General features: G+C 35.9%; 1 protein-coding gene across 1 annotated transcript in view; it reads right to left on the bottom strand.

Moving 5' to 3' along the window:
- The window catches only part of LRPPRC (leucine rich pentatricopeptide repeat containing), a 111,730-nt gene that overhangs the window by 67,444 nt on the left and 24,802 nt on the right, over positions 1-19,484 (bottom strand). The window contains exons 12-15 of the mRNA XM_058165239.1: positions 12,283-12,401; positions 8,148-8,241; positions 7,374-7,443; positions 2,549-2,576 (exon numbers count right to left, since the gene is read on the bottom strand). Of these exons, the coding sequence (XP_058021222.1) occupies positions 2,549-2,576; positions 7,374-7,443; positions 8,148-8,241; positions 12,283-12,401 (311 nt within the window). The remainder of the gene's footprint in view (positions 1-2,548; positions 2,577-7,373; positions 7,444-8,147; positions 8,242-12,282; positions 12,402-19,484) is intronic.

Here is a 19,484-nt window from a genome sequence, read left to right as displayed (position 1 = left end):
TTCCAGTTAAGTATTTAATTTAGGAATAGCATAACTGATACTTGATGTAACAGTTAAATAGAACTGGAGAGAGTGAAACAATCTATTCCTTAAAACCTGATGGCTGATAGTAACCAAAGGATCTAGGTAGCGGCTATTTGGTCAGTTGTTTAACTTGAAAGTTTTTTTCTTAAACTTGATTACCCTTCCTACTATTAAGGGAACAAGATTTTCCACCCCCATTAAAATCCATTTTAATGAACATATTCTGGCAACTCTGATCAAAAAAAGAGATTTCAAGATATTTTACTTGCCTTTACTGGCTACTTGCTTATACTATTTATCTCCAGTGGTTAAAATACTGGAATTTTTTTAGTTTTTCTGCATAAATCTAATAAATGAGAAAGCTTTCTTCTCACTGCTCATCTCTTTATACATATTTAACAAGGACAATTACACTGATAGACAGCCATGTTGGCAAAACAACAACAACCCCCCCCCCAACAACCCCTAGTCCTTTTGTATACAAAGCCTTTTAAACCTTTCCAAGTAACAGTTTCCCCAGTCCTTTACTTTTTTAGGGGGAAACTATCAGTGTAAAAGGAATGGGAGGGCATTATGACTGGCCAAATGTCTATTTGTTACAAGGTGTCACACTTCTTACCATAGACAAAAAGAACAAAAGTAGGCACTATAAGCCAAACTAAGTCAGAGAAAGCATAGCTTCTACAATTCCTTCTAGTTCCTTCACCAACACTGGCTATAGAAAGCATAACATTTTCTTCTGTTTAGTGAAGTGTGTGTTTGTACGTGTGGGGTATTATTTTCCCCACATGTTTATCTGTGTGTGTTTATAGAGATGAACTGGAAAGCTCAAGGCATCACAGAGGGAGAAGGGAGGAAACTTAGAATGGAACAGCTGCCAACGTTTTAAGCAGCTGCCCAACTTCGTTTCCTACTGGGATCCACCGCAGATTTTTTTTTTCATGAAATATTTTTCTGCACAGCCCCAGTCCAGTTTCAGATGTGCTATCTCTTTTGCCAATTTATTCCATCATAACAAATGTGGTTCAAATTCTTTCAGGTTTTAACGGTAGACAAAATTAATGGGCAGAGACCAGAGTTCCTTTGCATATTTTGTCCCCAATATTTCAGTGGTTTGGAAACCACTGATTTGGAAGAAAAATGAATAAAAAGGGGGAGAGCATTAGAAATATCAATTAGAATTATTTTATTGCAGAGAAACCACAAAGTTTGAAAAATGTCTTTATCGAGGAGGCTGCTTAATAACATCAAGCTATTTTATTCAAGTAAAAACTTCAATGAATTTAGGTAATACTAAAAACACAATATATAGTTTGAATCTACAATAAAAGAAATAGATTTTAAAATGGATATTTTATTATCATTAATTTGTTACTAAAATAGCAAAACAATTATGTCAGGTAAGATGAAGCTACAGCAAGGATAACCATTTGAAAAAAACAAAATATGTCCATATTTGGAAAAGAGAAGGTAACTCATTAAATCCATGTTTTACAAAAAATCTGGTTTATTTTCATTTATCATTTTTTAAATTTTGTTTCAAAGCCTTATACAAAAGAAAATAAATCTACACCATTATCACCTATGCAGTGACATTAACCATGATGGTGAATAAATGGTACTTGCAACTGGTCCTCAAACTTCCAGCCTTAGCAGTGTCCTAATCGTAATTATTGCTGCTTGGCAGCTTCTTACTATCAAAGTCAGTGGGGAAGCCGGCAGGTCACAAATGGCATCCATGTGGTATTGTATTTAATGAAGAAGCATGTTTCGCTTAACGATGACAACTGGGAGTGCCAGAATTTCCATCACTAAGCAGTTAGATTACATGGCAGCGGGCTTTATGATTGCGTTGCTTAAAAATGAAGCTACAGAATATTGATTTTTTAAAAATGTTAGCTATCTTTACAGCTTCATTTGTTCGCTGCAGCACACTAAAGCTGCTAGCACACTCACTAGTAGTTGCTTTAACTTTAACAGTGGTTTTGGTCTTTGGAAAAATATTAACGGTATAGGCATTTTTACATTTATATGGTTTTGTTTTATAAATCCTTGATAAAGAAATTTTCCAAAACTTGTAGGGTTTTTATACCATCAAATATTTCCAAGTGGTACTTGGATATCTCTTATAAAGACAAAAACTGCTGCCCCTAAAAGAAAAATGTATCCCCTACCATGAACAATAAAATTAGTGCTTACTTAATAAATGCAATAATAAATGCCATTTCTATGTTAATATGAATTCACAGTCACAACGTGAGCAATAGATTATAGAGCAAAGTCAAGCATTTGAAAGACCAAATACAGACAAGGAAAAAGTATTAATTACATGCTTAATTTTCCCCACTGAGATCAAAAGGAGTTAAAAATATTTAACTTTAGATAAGTCATGACAATTTAAAATGCTTCACGTAGGTGAAGTAAGATTAGACTTACATCTGAAATAGGAGATCTATTTATTGCACTGTTCCAATACTGTGCACCCAAAATATCTCCCCATTGCAGCTTAGCTGTCTGTACTTACCTTGTTCCAAAGATCAACATCAATACACCTGCAGAGGGCAGCAGAAGATAATAAATTGGAATTTTTTAAAAAAATACCCTATTATTTCTTTTGAATGCTCAATACAACTGAACAGTCACATCATGAGTTCAGAAGATTTGCTTAAGTGAAGAAAGTTAAGAAATAATTGACATATATATTTTAGCATCAGCCTATCTTTACAAAATGATTTTACTATATTTACAGAAGATCACTACCTTTGGAGTTTTTGTGATAATGTTCAAATCTATAATCTCATTGCATTTCAAAATACATGCAATCTGTGTAATCTTTAACCTATACCACCTACACTGCCTGTATTTAATACATTTTTCCATCATGAAATTGACTTGAAACCACAAACCTCACAGCTTTAAACAACTAGCCTAATCTCCACTATTTATTTTTATATCACCACCTATTATACTCTACGGAATTTTCTTGTAGAACAATGATTGCTTTTTAAAATGAGTAAAGATACTAATCCTATTCAAAGTTATATAACTGGAGCCTTCACTGTGTGAGCAAGCTTCATCCCATAATATCATGAAAATAATAAAACCTATCTCTGAAAACAAAAGCATTCCATGTACATTCCATGCACACACGTTGCCTCCTCTGTGATCTAAGTCCCTGATAATATGGTCCTGTCTCTCATACAAGTAAATATGCATACAGTTGTATCCAGGAATGTCTGCAGGATACTGAGCAATGCCACAAAGGGATATAACTTATTTTAATCCATGAACAGAACCGCTATTTCTTCAAACATATTTGATAATTGCTGGATTAGAATATATAATGTAAAATATTTCTATACTCCTCTTTCTCAGGTATGCTTTCTAAATGTTTACAACAAATTTATCTGCTTTACCCTAGAAATTGTAATGCCTTGGGCACAAAGCCAGCTTTGTGAAAATCACTTTCTTTCAGAGACTGAACCATATCTGAAACCTTGCCAAGAAAACTGTAGGGACTAGTCCAGGTAGTTGCCACGTTAATGCTTATCTTAATGACTGCAATCCTGGCATTGTTGTTTGTGGTTCTTAAGTGATCCCATGGGTCATTAAATAAACAGGAAAGCAGTGCAGGGGGTCTCAGGGGGTCTAGGACAACTCACTGTGGCCAACTTGCCACAGCTAACGTGCCATGGCCAACTCGCTGTAGGACAAGAGTTACACTAATATCAAAGAAATGGTGGACTAGAATAATTAAAGAAAAGATGCCAAAGGAAGGACAAAATGAAAAGTAAATGAAAAAAATTAAATAATGTTTTAATTATTCTAAATAATTAAACTGAATTGTTGAACTGTCCTGTGGCAACTTGGTGGCAAGATGACCATGGCTGAGTTGGCTGCGGCAAATTGGCTGCAGTGAGTTGTCCCATTCCGGCCACAGGAGAGCGGGGAAAATCCCACTCAGGAGCTGAAAATACACTCTGCCAAAATCCAAGCAATATTTTTAGCCTCTTGAGTGGAGAGACACTCGCACGTGACCTGTGCCAGGTCACTCTGCTCAGGAAGTGAAAATCCTCCCTGCTGAAATCCAGTCAGAATCTTTAGCCTCAGAACACAGAAGCACTTTGTGCATGGCCTGTGCCGATCCTCCCAGGGCCTCCCCACACGCATTTCAAGCATTTTGGGCACCTTATCATATCATGCTGCCCCTCCATTTTCTGCTTTATTTTTAGCTCCCTCTCATTTTTGAGGATTGGTTGAAAGAGCTGCCTGCGAAAGGATTGCAGCTCCCTTCCATGCACTGAAGGGAACTCCTTTGGTAAGACGCAGGAACCTGTCTGAGTCTTGCTGAAGGAGTAAATGTCTATGGAGATTCTCATTCATCCAGGTCATGGTTGCCCCAAACATGCCTTTTCAAGAGGCAACTGGACTTTGCTTTTCTTTGAAGACATTTCACTTCTTGCCCAAGAAGCCTCTTGGATGAGAAGTGAAACGTTTTCAAAGAAAAACAAGAAAGTCCAGTTGCCTCTTGAAAAAGCACCTTGGGGACTGATGAAGGAGTACAGCTCCCTTCCGTGCACAGAAGATAACTTCCTCAGCAGGGAGAGGGAACAGAGGTGAAACCTTCAGGATTTTAAAGAGTTAGCTCCCATCAGCTGGCCATTCTTTCAACCAGATCCCAGAGATGAGAGAGAGTCCTTTTGGCGGCAGCAGCCTGCAAATTTCCATGTCAGCTTCCCACTGGCTTTTTGGGGAAACTGGCAGAGAAGAATGTAAATGACGATTACATGATTGTGGGCCACTTGGCAATAAGTTATAAGTGCCAAGTACTTAGACTGCAATCATGTAACCAAAATATGGTGGTGCAATGTTTTGCAACAGCCAGAAGGGCTTCAGAGGCTGTAAAGCACCTATAATGAGGTCATCATAATTCCTGATCATCATTAAACAAATGATTGTAACTTGAGGATTATCTGTATGAGAATCTTATGGAAAACTATTCATAGCATGGTTTCTGTGTTTTATGACAAAAGCAGCATACACTTTCAGCATCTCTAGTAAACTAGCTTAAATTAACCAGCCACTGATCCATGGAGAAAATATATATGTCTTCTAACTCTGGATTACTTTTCCAGGATAATTTCTACTCTGAACTGGCAAGGGATTTATCCTGACATATCAATTTAATAACATAAAAACAGTTCACAGATTTACTCTAGCCTAATAATTTATTACTTTGTCTTTCTCCCTGGATAAATGACAATATAATCCTAATCACTGTTACTTCAGAGTGGTTCAGATTTTGAAACACCTTGCCAGGAACTAGAATGATCTACCTCTTTAGTGATACACACATACAGTAATACAATCTGTTTTGTCTCACCTGTATCTGTCACTGTTTTCCTTGTCTGTCACTGTATCTTTTTCAAATAAGATAATTTTAGTTTTTTAGATCACCCTACAATTTGCCTGCAATTGCCACCCATTTCTTACTTTGCTTGCTCTCTCCACTTTAGTGCTGATTATTTTTTAGTTTTCTCTCCCTATAGCCAAATTCTGTTTTCCTTCCTTTTTTTCTATCTATTATGTCTACACAGTTTACAGTTAGGCCCAAAAAGTACTGTATTATAAAACTGTAACATCTCTCCTATAAGCCAAACATAGTCTCCATTTTTGTCACTTGCTGATTTTTCTTTGAACAGTAATTTCCCTTTTTGTTTTGTCTCCACTGCCAAAAATCTGAATTACCACCATTCTTGTCTATTTCTTTTCATTGCAGTTTTATGTTGTGAGCCACCAAGACTCTGTATAAAATTGTGGTAGGGTATAAATATGAAAAAAAAATTGTTCACTAAGAGTAAAACTTTAAGCAACCAAGGCACTACAAACAAAGGAGAGATAAAAAGATGTAGATAGCACCAAGTATCATATAAGGTCAACAGAAAAATTACAACCACTGATGAAATGCATTTACATGAATATTTCGTTCCTATGCATCATTCAGTGATGTTTAATATCAATACCAGATTTTTAGTATTTGAATGAAAGAAAAACAGTAAAACTAAAAAAGTTCTAAACAAAAATCCTTATATATATACATATATTACATATATTATATATTACATACATACATACATACATATATATTATATATTACATACATACATACATACATACATACAGACACACACACATATGTGTGTATGTATGTTTTCATAGATTTTCACAGGTATAGGTATGCAAGTCTTGGCGTATTCGGGTATTCTTTACACGGGAAAAGACCCGGATATTCCATTTCAAACCCATCCAATTCATACATGCAGCAGACTGATACCCACTATGAAGATATAGTACGACCACGAACACGAAGCCAAACAACAGCAATGCAGCTCACCAGCTCAAATCCCACTGCAACTCAGATAATCTGAGCACAACCAAGCCCCCATCCAAACAGGACACACCCCCAGCCAATCAGAGCACAAAAAATCCCCATCCAATTAGAGCACAGCCAAGCTCCCACCCAATCAGTTCAAACCCCCACTAGCAGTTAAAAGGAAGAAACAGCTGCAATCACACATTGCTCCCAGAAGCAAGAAGCTGAAGCCTGAAGATGATGAATGAGACTTCATCGAAACGTCGCCAAGACACTTCCAATTTTATGCGGGAGAAAACCCAAATAACCAAAGACCTACATACAAACACCCGCAAAAACCTCAGAAAACACACACACACACACACACATATATATGCGCAGGTCTGAATTTAAGCATAAATTTATGGGATGGCATTAGGTAAAGAATACATACTACTGATTAACCTATCCTAATTGTGACTAGTATGACTGTGATAGTATCTTTGAAGCATAATATGTATATAAAATACTTTGTGAATATTTTATATAAATATTATTTTACTTGACAGTCAACGTGATATTATCAGAGCAGTTTCAGCTATAGAAGCTCTTTATGGAATTTGGGATTTGATAACTTAGCTCAGCCACCCACACAAAGATGCTTATTATAAGGGAATATTTGGAAGGTGCCATGATTTCCTAGGAAAACTGGAATATAAATCTAAAACAATAAAAGATAAAATAAATAAACTCTGTTTTCAATTTATTGAATCAAGGCCCAAATGAAAACCTTAACTTTTCCACTTTTAGAACAGGATATTAAACTTCAATAACACTGAAGCCCAGCCACAAAGAGAGCCCTAAAAGATCCTGCCAAAACAGTAGGATATTATTAGCTACAAATAGCTATTTAAAAAAATATGCCTTAAATAACAGAAAAACAAAGCTGGAACTTAGAACCAAAGATATCCAAAATATAAGATTTCATAAGTCATACCTTCTAAATCCAAGGATTATACTGTTCCTGATATGACTCCTCTCCGTTGTCCAGTTGTTTAAGGAAGATACTGCAAGTTAAATTAAATTAAATCATTCAGTATGCATTGATTTGTACTTGTAAACAACACTGATTCAACAATTGTTATTTTAAAACCAATATGCTATAAAGGAAAACAAAATATTTAATGTTATATACACATACTTGATAGACCTATTGCTTTATATTTCACTGTAAAGACATATTAACCCTGTCTTTCTCCCTGTTTCCTAATCAGTCCCTGTTCACGACTAAGTTTAAATAAACTTTATTCCTAAATAAAGGAATGATCTGTTCTATAAATTCAGATTTTCCAGTCAAATTAGATATAATTCTTTTCATTTAAGTATTGTTCTCAAAAGCAGTGTTAAAGATTATATTAATTTTATAGCACAGCAATACTCAAATAGAACATTAAGGTATATCTATTAAAACTGCTCACAGTAGTCACACAATTTCTACAACATTTTTTAAGAAGAATATCTTAAGAACAGTAGGTAATGTAGCATCTCTTTCTTCTATCAAAGGGATATGGGCTTTTTAAAATGAAACAAAAGGCTAATTTACATATTATACTTGCTTCTAATCATAAACAGAGGCATGTTAAAATACAACTTCAAATAATCTTAAATAAGCATTTTTGTATAAATTATCAACATTTACCATTCTTAGAATTATCTCATACTACTTTTCCAAACAGGCTACTCAGATAATATATAAAACAAGAGCACTTACATAACTGATAAACTTTATCCAGTCTGCCCTGTGAAGCTTCATGCCTGATTTCTGCTGCTAAGAATTTATTGGTTTCCAAAGGACTGCCTTTTTCCTATGGAAAGATGGTAATATAGTAGTTCCTGGTATATCATCATAGTCAAACTCTCTAAAATACTTCATATTTCAGATCTGGTGTGGGTTTAGCCAACAGCCTCCCAACCTTGACCAAAGCTGTCTTCTGTAAATCAGGGTGTGCAATGGCTTATTTTACAGATATTATTGAAGTTCTCAAAAAAACTATTTATGCAAAGCATAATTTTAGAATTGTAATTTAAAGACTAAACACACAGAATATGCACAGTAGACCTGCAAAGCAATCATTTTAAAAGACAGTATCTGTTTCAATTTGTTAGAATTGTAAATACAGTGCTAACTCTCCAGCTTTTCATATTAACAATAGTGAGAAATGTTTTGATTGCCGTACAAAAGAGCCAAAGTCCTTTATAAAAATAACTTTATATCTGAATGTTTTTTATGTGTTGTGTGCAATATTACATTTGATAGAAAAGGACATCTAGCTAAGATAAGCTTTTTTGGAAGGAAGTGTGAAGGATGTCCTAGACTAAAATATATGCTTTGTTTATAGACTATCATTTTATGGTAGAGAGAACTCACTTTGCAAGGAATTTAGCTAGAAATTTAAATAATTTGCTTTCCTGTTATGCTCAACTTATATAAAATTATGAAACTTTATCTAGTATCTCATCAAGCCATTAAGTATGATTAAATATTCTATTATCAAAGGTAACTGTTTCATTTCCAGTTTTAACATCAAGATTCATTAATGTCTAAGTCGTGTCAACTGCGGCTTTCATCTCTGTATTCTACAAATCAAATACTTTCTTTTTTAAAATCAAGTTTTATTTTTTCTTTCACACACACACACATTTTATGAACAGAATATTGGCCGTATCATATCTTATACAACTTATCATATCCAATTTCATTTTACATAGTTACAATTTTTGCCAAAATATTCTTTTTCCATGTTTTTTTATCTTATCTTACTACTTCTATACTTATTATATAAACAGCATCACCATCTGCCCTCAAGTCCTAGTTTCTTAAGATTATTTCAATTAGTTATCTTATCTTATCCATTGTTAATCATATATATTTTCTTTTAACTTTCATATTGATTCGTTCTTCATCCTAATACATTTGAATATGCTCGGGGTTGCCTTTCTACCATCTTCTCTCTCTTGTTTTACAACAATTCTTCTTCTCCTTCTCCTCTCTTTCACTTCCCTTCCTTCTTCTATCCTTTTCTACTTTCTTCTTTACTCCTCTCCTACTCCTTATCTATTTCCCCTTCCTTTCCCCCCTCCTCCTTCCTCCCTCCCTTTCTAACCTTCTCTCCTACTCTTATTTCCTCTCTCTTTCTTCCTCTCCTTTTCCCTTTCTTTATTCCTCTCTCTTCTTCTTCCCTCTACTCCTCCTTCCATTCTCTCTCCATTGTTGTATTAATTTTCAATTCAATATTTTCCACAATGTATCTGGGCAACTCCAATTTTTTCTCCATTTATTAACCATATTTTTCACAGTCCCCATCACATTTTTTAATTATTAACAATATATTTCAACTTATTCCATTTTTACATTGAAACCTTTTAACTTCATTAACCTTCTACCTCTTACTTTTCCTTAGTTCCTAATTTCTTATTCCAACATCAATTAATTATTTTCCTCATTTCCTAACATTTCAATTTTATATCTTAATTTCAGTTATTTTCACATCTAAACCTTTTCTTCCTTTCTTTTTTGGATGATATTCCCCCCTATCCACTTTTTGTTTTCCATTGACAATCCCAGTATAATTATCTATTTTTTCATCTTCAATTATTTTTCCTTCAACATTATGATCCTGCTTCACATTTACATTCTTTTTCCTTTTTCTTGGTATTTTAACCAGATTTCCGCTTCTTTATCATCCTTAAACACTTCACGCACCTTCTTAAACATCTCCATTCGTTCCTCATATTCCCAATGTTCCATATTGTCAATTCAATTTTTTTTAATTTTAATTTATATGTAATTAAGATTCAAGTCCATGTAGTGTCTCTCTCTCTCTCTCTTTTTTTAAATTTCCAAATAATATCCAATTCAGATATTTGTCTTGACCATTCCAGTTTAAGGCTTTGTTCTTTTTCACTTATTTTCAAAGTCGGGATCCAGCTGTTTAAACAAGTACTCCTTAAAATTTCCCACAATAGTAAAATTTTTTACTGTTCCTTCAACATTTAAAGCATTAATTGTAGTGCTTTCTTTCTACCAGCAGATGTCTCTCTCCAATCCACTAATCCCCAGGCAACAAAGTATCACCTTTAAATCCATATAGAAAGTACTTTTTCTTCAATTTATTTTCTTTTATTGTTAAAAAATGCTGTCTCTCAGTTTTCTTTTTCTTGTATTATTTTTAATTTCTCCAAATTTAATTTTAAGTCCAGGTAGAAAGTTTTTCTTTTGGGCTTTAGTCTCTTAACTTCCTCTTTGTTCTTAAAATTCCCAAGTACCAATTAGCTGCTTATTTCACGCTGGGACCTCTTTTAAGCTTTTTAAAAAATATATACTTTTACCTTTAAGTTGGACAAACGCTCATCCGGTAACAATACTCCATTCAAACATTGTTCCTGCACAAATCTTAGTCCTGTTGCCACAACTTAGAGCGGTCGTTTTAAAGGCCGCCAGCTTGCTGTCGGATGAAAGAGCTGCCTCCGACCCTTCGAGGAACTTGCCTGTCCTCTTGGTCTTCTGAGGCGCCTCTCTTTCATCACCATCCCTCCAAGATGGTTCTGGTCTGAAGACCCCCCCCCCCAACAGCGGTTTGTCTGGCTGGATTTTCACGAAGCTTATTGGAGCTTTGCTATTTTCCAACTAGTCTCACCATGATGCTTCCGGTTCCTCAAATCAAACAGACTTTCAATAGTATCATGGGCAGATTCAGGAAAACACTGGTTATACCAAACATCTTTTCAGATCACTTTAGTTCTCTATCTCATCAGAGACTTGCACCACCCCCTCATGTAAGATCGGTAAAGGAGTAGTCTATATATGAGAACAATCATGCAAAGCTTTTCTGTCTTCAGATCACTGGTTGGTGGAACAAGACCCAGCTGGGACAGGCTAGTGATCATATGAAGGACATGGAATCCTGAACCTCTCCAGAATGTGTAATTTCAATGGGAACAATGAAAAGTCTTAGGACAAAAGGGTTATGAAGAAATTGAGTTTAGGAAGAGATCCTTATTCAATCAGGCAAATAAACCATTAACACTATTTTCCTGCTCATACAACTTAAATGCATCATCAGATATTCAGATATTCAGACTTTTAGCCCAATGCATCTGGTCAATAAGACAAAATTCATATAGATCAAAACAATTCTACTCCGTTTTCCAATCCTAACATGCTGTACTACATAGCAGCCTGGCTCTAAGTCCGATCTCCATGATGTATGTTAAGTCAAGAGTTTTATCCAGAAACAAATTCTAGACGACAGATGCCTTACTAGTAACTGATGTAGCACTGAAGAAATACTCTTCTGGAATGGAGGAACCGCCACCACAGTAACCTGGATTATTTCTGTTCCAGAAAGAAAGGAAGAAAAGAAGCCAAAAGCAGCCTGTCTTCTTTTCTTTGCAACACCACCATTATCTCTCTGCCAACATTTACTCTGAGGATGTTTCCCATCCTTCACTGCCCTGATACATCTCTTTGTATCATACCCATATAACATGTATTTTAGCAAAACAATGTCTATCCTGATATTCATATGCGCCTCAGATAAATCACAATGAAGTGTCCTCAGTCCCCAAGTCATTCTTTTGGTGATAATTCCATCACTGGTAACTTGAACTGGCCCAGGACAGCTCTCTTTAAAGCAATAGTTCCAGGTATAACAGCATGCATCCTCTCTGTTGTTTTTTATCTTAAAATAAACAAAATTACATTATCTGATTTAACAAATATGTATCATCCTACTACTTGATATTTCCATCATGAATCAAAGTCTTAAACCTCAATCCTATACAGCCCCAGAAATTTCAGTGAATATTATTAAGGACTAAAGTGCTAAAACAAATGATAAACTTACTTGAATCCTCTGGCGAACAGGGTCAAGATTATCCAATTTTGTGAAAACATATAATAAAAAGGTGTCAATAGTTGGCTCTACCTCCAATTCATCCATAGTTTTGAGGACATTAATTACACCTAAACAAAAAGAACATAGGTGTTAAACAATAGCTTGCTAATCACTCAGTTCAGTCTATGAAATAAAGATTACATAATGCTTTATAAATTTAGATTATTTTATGTTGAGAAAATTACATTAAAGCAGAAATTACATTGGCCTTTGTTTTTCTGTATTCTGTTTTTTTGTATTCTGCTTGATTCTCTTCTAACACAGGGTATCGGATCCTAGGATGTGAATTTTTCTATATGTAGATTGTCTCATCTCACACAAAGAAAGTAGAAGACAATTAAAGTTTAAATAGATGGAAAAGGATTTTATTTTCAATAGCATGCTAAAGATGGCAGCCTTTAGCCAACCTTGGCTGATCACGAAGCTCCACAGCTTCTGGTGATAATACTCCGACTTGGTAATAAAAACTTTTTTTAAAAAATCCTGTGATGCAATGATAAACTATTTCTATTACACTGCTGAGAAAACTGCATGGATACAATCACTAAGAACCAGGAATTTCCAGGAAGAACCATGATAGGCAAAGTTTATGTTCTAAAGATGCTGGAGTACTTAATTCTCCCACCATGATAAATTTATGTCTTTTGGGAAGATTTTCTTTTGGAAGACTCTTCCACAGCATCTCCACAGTAAATAATAGCACTACTTTGATTCCTCACTAATTTTACCAAGAAATTAAGTACTGTCAAGTTCATTAATTTCAATTTCTGACCAGGATTGGACATTTTAATATACAGTGATATTCCTATTTCTTTTCTACTACTACTATTTCTTTCCTTCCTTCTTTCTCTGTCTTTAAATGTTCCAATTAATATAACCGCATTTTATATTCTTATCATTACAAGTACATTTTAAAGTGAATGCCGGTTTCGTGTATAATCAGACTAAAAACCAGGAGACTGTGAGTTCTAGTATCACCTTAGGCACAAACCCAGTTGAGTGGAAGAAAGAACACTGCAGGGACTAGCCCAGGCCGTCACCAGGAATCAACATTGACTCAAAGGCATAAAATAAAAAATAAAATAGAAATAAGAGACTAACATTGCTATATAAAAGGTTACCACAAAGTGTTCAGAAATTAGGTCTTCTTGAAATGCCTACACAGAATTTTATTACATCTTACTGGGGTTAATTTGAGATTCATGTCAAAAACTGCACTGGAACTAGCATTTTTATTTGGTTTAGTGGTTAAGGAACCAGGTTTAGAAAGTGGAAGACTGTGACTGTGAAAGCTAGTTGAGTAACTTTGGGTCAGTCACTCCCTCTCAGCCCAACCCACCACACAAGGTTCTTGTGGGGAAAATAAGAAGAGGATAGTGTGTTGGATATGTTTGCCACTTTGAGTTACTTGTAAAAATAAAGGTGGGTTACAAGTAAATAAATATAAAATAGCAGCATAAACATTATTAGTCCATGTTTCCTCATTTGTTATTTTAAAAAAACTAGTTTCCTGAAGTCCTTCTCTGAAACCAGTAGAAAACTCTGGAAAAGTGTCACTTCCATGAATTTTTTATGTAGTGCACCATAGTGCAAATAATTAAATGTGAATTCCTGCTGAGCACTTAAAGTACATGTAAACAAATCACAGAAAGTTAAAGCCACACCATTCAATGAAGTTTGCCTTAAAATAGAAAAGTGATTTGATTTCAGTAGAACTGGAATCTTATTTAGAAATAATTAATTACAAAGTAATTGTCAATAGTTCTGGTAACATCTAAAACTTAAGTTTATAAGACATGGAAAAATACCATTAACTGAATTTTCATTCATTGTTGCTTCTTCCACAATTAAAAATATTAAACTCATATATGACAACAGTTCATTTACTTTTAAGCAATCACAATGATCAATTATGTTCAGTATATCATAAAGCAAGGACACAAATTTTCATTAGCCTGTTTATGAAATACATAAAGTAAGGTATTCAGTGTCCATGCAGGAATTTCATACCATATTTCCCTGAAAATAAGTCTGGGTCTTATATCAATTTTTGTTCCAAAAGACGCATTATGGCTCATTTTCCAGTTAGGTTTTACTTTTGGGTACATTATTAAAAATGTGTCCGTCTGGCTGGCAATCTTAAGTGGGCTTATTTTTTGGGTAGGACTTGGGTAAGATTTGGGTAATCTTACGAGCATCTGAAAAAATCATACTAGAGCTTATTGTCCAGTTGGGACCTATTTTTGGAGAAACAGACTAGATGTTCTGTCACATCTAAACCCAGAATCTAATTACTTTAAATATAATAGAATAGAATAGAATAGAATTTTTTATTGGCCAAGTGTGATTGGACACACAAGGAATTTGTCTTGGTGCACATGCTCTCAGTGTACATAAAAGAAAAGATATGTTCATCAAGGTACAACATTTACAACACAAATGATGGTCAATAAATCAATATAAATCATAAGGATTGCCAGCAACAAGTTATAGTCATACAGTCATAAATGGAAAGAGATTGGTGATGGGAACTATGAGAAGATTAATAGTAGTGCAGATTCAGTAAATAGTTTGACAGTGTTGATGGAATTATTTGTTTAGCAGAGTGATGGCCTTTGGGAAAAACTGTTCTTGTGTCTAGTTGTTCTGGTGTGCAATGCCCTATAGCGTCGTTTTGAGGGTAGTAGTTGAAACAGTTTATGTCCAGGATGCGAGGGATCTGCAAATATTTTCACGGCCCTCTTCTTGATTCGTGCAGTATACAGGTCCTCAATGGAAGGCAGGTTGGTAGCCATTATTTTTTCTGCAGTTTTAATTATCCTCTGAAGTCTGTGTTTTTCTTGTTGGGTTGCAGAACCAAACCAGACAGTTATAGAGGTGCAAATGACAGACTCAATAATTCCTCTGTAGAACTGGATCAGCAGCTCCTTGGGCAGTTTGAGCTTACTGAGTTGGCGCAGAAAGAACATTCTTTGTTGTCCTTTTTTAATTATGTTTTTGATGTTAGCTGTCCATTTTAGATCTTGCGATATGATAGAACCTAGAAATTTGAAGGTTTCTACTGTTGATACTGTGTTGTCTAGTATTGTGAGAGGTGGAAGTATGGAAGGGTTTCTCCTAAAGTCTACCACCATTTCTACGGTTTTGAGTGTGTTCAGTTCCAGATTGTTTTGGTTGCACCACAAGGCTAGTCGTTCGACCTCTCGTCTATATGCAGATTCGTCATTATCTCGAATGAGACCAATCACTGTTGTGTCATCTGCAAACTTCAGTAGCTTAACAGATGGATCATTGGAGATGCAGTCATTGGTATACAGAGAGAAGTGGGGAGAGCACACAGCCTTGGGGGGCCCCTGTGCTAATTGTACAGGTATTTGATGTGATCTTGCTTAGCTTCACCTGCTGCTTCCTGTTTGTTAGGAAGCTTGTGATCCACTTACAAGTCTGTTCTGGTACCTGTAGCTGGTTTAGCTTAGTTAGAAGAATGTCTGGAATGATGGTATTGAATGCTGAACTAAAGTCTACAAAAAGGACCCTTGCATAGGTCTTTGGAGACTCAAGATGTTGTAGGATGTAGTGCAGAGCCATATTAACAGCATCATCTGTTGATCTATTTGCTCGGTATGCAAATTGCAAGGGGTCTAACAGCGGATCCGTGATGGTTTTCAAGTAGGAAAGCACTAGCCTTTCAAAGGTTTTCATGACTACAGATGTTAGAGCAACTGGTCTGTAGTCATTCAGTTCCTTGATGGTGGGCTTCTTCGGCACTGGGATGATGGTAGAGCGTTTGAAGCAAGAAGGAACATAACACATCTCTAGTGATTTCTTGAAAATATGGGTGAAGATGGGGGCCAATTGGTCAGCAAGACTTTTAAGCAAGAAGGAGTTATCTTGTCTGGGCCTGGAGCTTTTCCTGGCTTTTGTCTGTGAAATAGGTCCTGCATTTCTTTTTCTGTGATCACTAGGGGTTGTGAACCCAATGAAATGGGGTCAGTTGTAGGAGGCTTGGCTGTTGTTGGTGTGTCTGAGATGGGGGTTGTGGAGATAGGTGGCTGTAGTTTCCTTTCAAACCTGCAGTAAAACTCATTCAGGTCATCTGCCAGTTGTTGATTACCTTCAGCCTGGGAGGGAGGTTTGCCATAGCCGGTGATATTTTTAACAGTTTTCCACGTTTGCTGGTTCATTTGCTGAAAACTGATTCTTTAGCTTTTCAGAGTAGCTTCTTTTTGCTGCTTTGATCTCCCTTGTTAGTGCATTTCTGGCCTGATTGTACAGCATTTTATCACCTTTTCTGTAGGCCTCCTCTTTGGAATGTCGTAGCTGCTTAAGTTTAGGTGTGAACCAAGGTTTTTTGTTACTGCATATTCGCAAGTTCTTTGTAGGTACACATAGGTCTTCACAGAAGCTGACATATGAAGTTACAGTATCTGTGAGTTCATCCAGGTCTGCAGAGGTATCTTTAAAAATATTCCAATCAGTGCAGTCAAAACATGCCTGTAGCTTTAATTTTGATTCCTCCGTCCAGGTCTTCACTGATTTAATTATTGGTTTTGTGGCTTTAAGTCTTTGTCTGTAAGCAGGTACAAGGTGAATCATGCAATGATCAGAGTGTCCTACAGCTGCACGTGGTAAAGACCGATAAGCATCTTTTAGTGTTGTGTAGCAATGGTCTAGAATATTCTTGCCTCTGGTGGGACAGTTGACATGCTGAAAGTATTTTGGTAGCTCTTTCCTTAAGTTTGTCTTGTTTAGATCTCCCAAAATCTTGTTTAGATCTCCCAAAAATTGTCTGAATATGCAGCCACATAATAGACACTCTTAACACACTGTTTTGCTTTGGGGGCTGCGGAATCCTATGGGAACTGGACAGATACCCACACAAGACTTTGGAACCTCAAGGAAGAAACCAAATTACAGGCTTGGGATCCTCAACTAAGAAACCCACCCATAGATGGTATTGCATGACTATCAGGTGTGCCCCCTATGGTGACAGGGTTGTTGGGTCAAGTGCCTGAACTGGTAGTGACAATGTCACCATGGACAATGCAATATAATAGTAGTAATGATGTCTATATAAAATGAACAAGATGAAACAATAATAGAATGGATGTGACATTGCCATACAACATCCTCCACTCTGTCCCTATTTTTAGGGCTTTATACGTCAGCGATGAAACACCAACTCTACTTTTTTAGGGGGGTTGAAATATGCTCTTTCTAATGAGAATAATTTAACAGTGTTTCCAGAAGGTCTTTTTTTTGTAAAAGCAGGCTGAAAATACCATTTTTAGCATTTTTACAAAAACCATCACCTTACACTCAATTTGTGAACTATTGGAAAGCAGTAGGAGAATGGAATTTTATATTCGACAATCTTGTGTTGCTAAATTTCACATTTCTCATACCTTTCCTTCCATATAAAAAGCCAAACTTTACCCTTTTTTCATGCCAGTCATTTTTGGCCAACTTTGCTCCCAATTATCTAGATGGAGATCGCTCATGAGAATGTTTTTATTATTTTGTTTAATAGAGCACAAGTTGTACAGGATGGCCAAGTTTTATTTCTCTCAACAAAATATTGCTGGAGATATTATGTCTCAAAGTTGCTGTAATCTCAGAGCCATACTGTCAAAGGCTGCGGTATGGGGTCATACAAACAACTATATCTCCACAAGTATTGCATCGGCAAACATAACACTACCAATGTTCATTGGGGATGTGTGTGCATGTTTACACTGAATTTCATCAAAATCCGTGATGGTCGACCTGGCACTTTCCTGAAATCAGACCACTTGACATGGAATGACCCAACAGGAACTGGCCAAAAGTTATTCTGCTAGCTTTGTATCTAAGGCAGAACTACAACCCAGCATCTTCTAGCTTTTAGTCTGGTTTCTTACTCATTACACAACACTGTTTCTCTATGTTGTTGTTGTTGTTAGTTGCAAAGTCATGTCTGACCCATCACGACCCCATGGAAAACATTTCTCCGGGCCTTCCTGTCGTCTACCATCCTCTGGAGTCCATTTAAGCTCATGCTGACTGCTTCAGTGACTCCATCCAGCCACCTCGTTCTCTGTCGTCCCCTTCTTTTTTTGCCCTTAATCCTGTTTCTCTATATTCCTACTATAATCCATTTATCCAATTATAACTCATCTCCAATTTATTAAAAAAAAATCAGAGTTCCTAATTTGTTTCACAAATAACACACAAAAAAAGGAACAGTTTGATATGGGACATTAATTTTTAAACACATGATTTGTTCATTTAGTCACTAAAATTATATTGAATGTCCATCATACTACCCAACTGTGATCAGATGGCCCCATGGGTTCAGTTCAGAAACAGATACATCCAGCAAAGCAAGCCTCTCACCTAGACTGGACCATTAACCTGTACCCATTTGCAATTATACCTTTGGACAAAGGAATCCTGCTATGAGGATAGTTCTGCAGGCACCCAATTCTAATATATGAAGGAAGAATCTGACAAGATTGGAGGAAGGTAAAGCAATGAGGGGTCCTCACTGTGCAAAAACATAGGCTGTTTCGTATGCTGCTGCTACTGCAATTGGGCAGAACCTTCTCCAAACTGTCAGGTGGTAAACTCAATCCAGATGAGGTAGAAGATCTTAAAAATTTAATGACAAAAATTTTGAGTCTGGATCATTGATGATTGCATTGGTGGCCACATTTTGAACCCCTGCATCACACATGCATTCTAGCTTTTTGGTTACAAAATCAAAAAGAGATCAAAAGGCATTTTTTGGTTCAGCTTCAAAAAAACCAAAAGCCTTGTTTGTGATCTGCAAAACCTTCAAGCTAGTAGTTGCTTTTTTATTTGAACTTTATAAACAATGCACGAGGCTATAATCCTATCATTTCCAGCATTCCACCATTTTTGAGCTGGTTCATTTTTATTTACATCTGAATTTCCTGAAGTATGAGTAGAAGCCATATCTGTGTGAAAGAGCTTTAAAATGTAGAAGAGAAAACATAAGGATTTTTTATATATCTCTCCTTTCATTTTTCCCCTCCCCAACTTTCTACCTTTTGATTAGGAAAGTGAAATTTGGCTATTTATATAATGGAATAAAAATGTAATTGTATTTTAATCATCTATGTCAGGGCATCAAACTCAAGGCCTTGGGG

The sequence above is a fragment of the Ahaetulla prasina genome, chromosome 1 (assembly GCF_028640845.1).
Source record: "Ahaetulla prasina isolate Xishuangbanna chromosome 1, ASM2864084v1, whole genome shotgun sequence".
In the NCBI taxonomy this organism is placed as follows: domain Eukaryota; kingdom Metazoa; phylum Chordata; class Lepidosauria; order Squamata; family Colubridae; genus Ahaetulla; species Ahaetulla prasina.
This window is presented reverse-complemented; position numbering and strand designations above follow the sequence as displayed.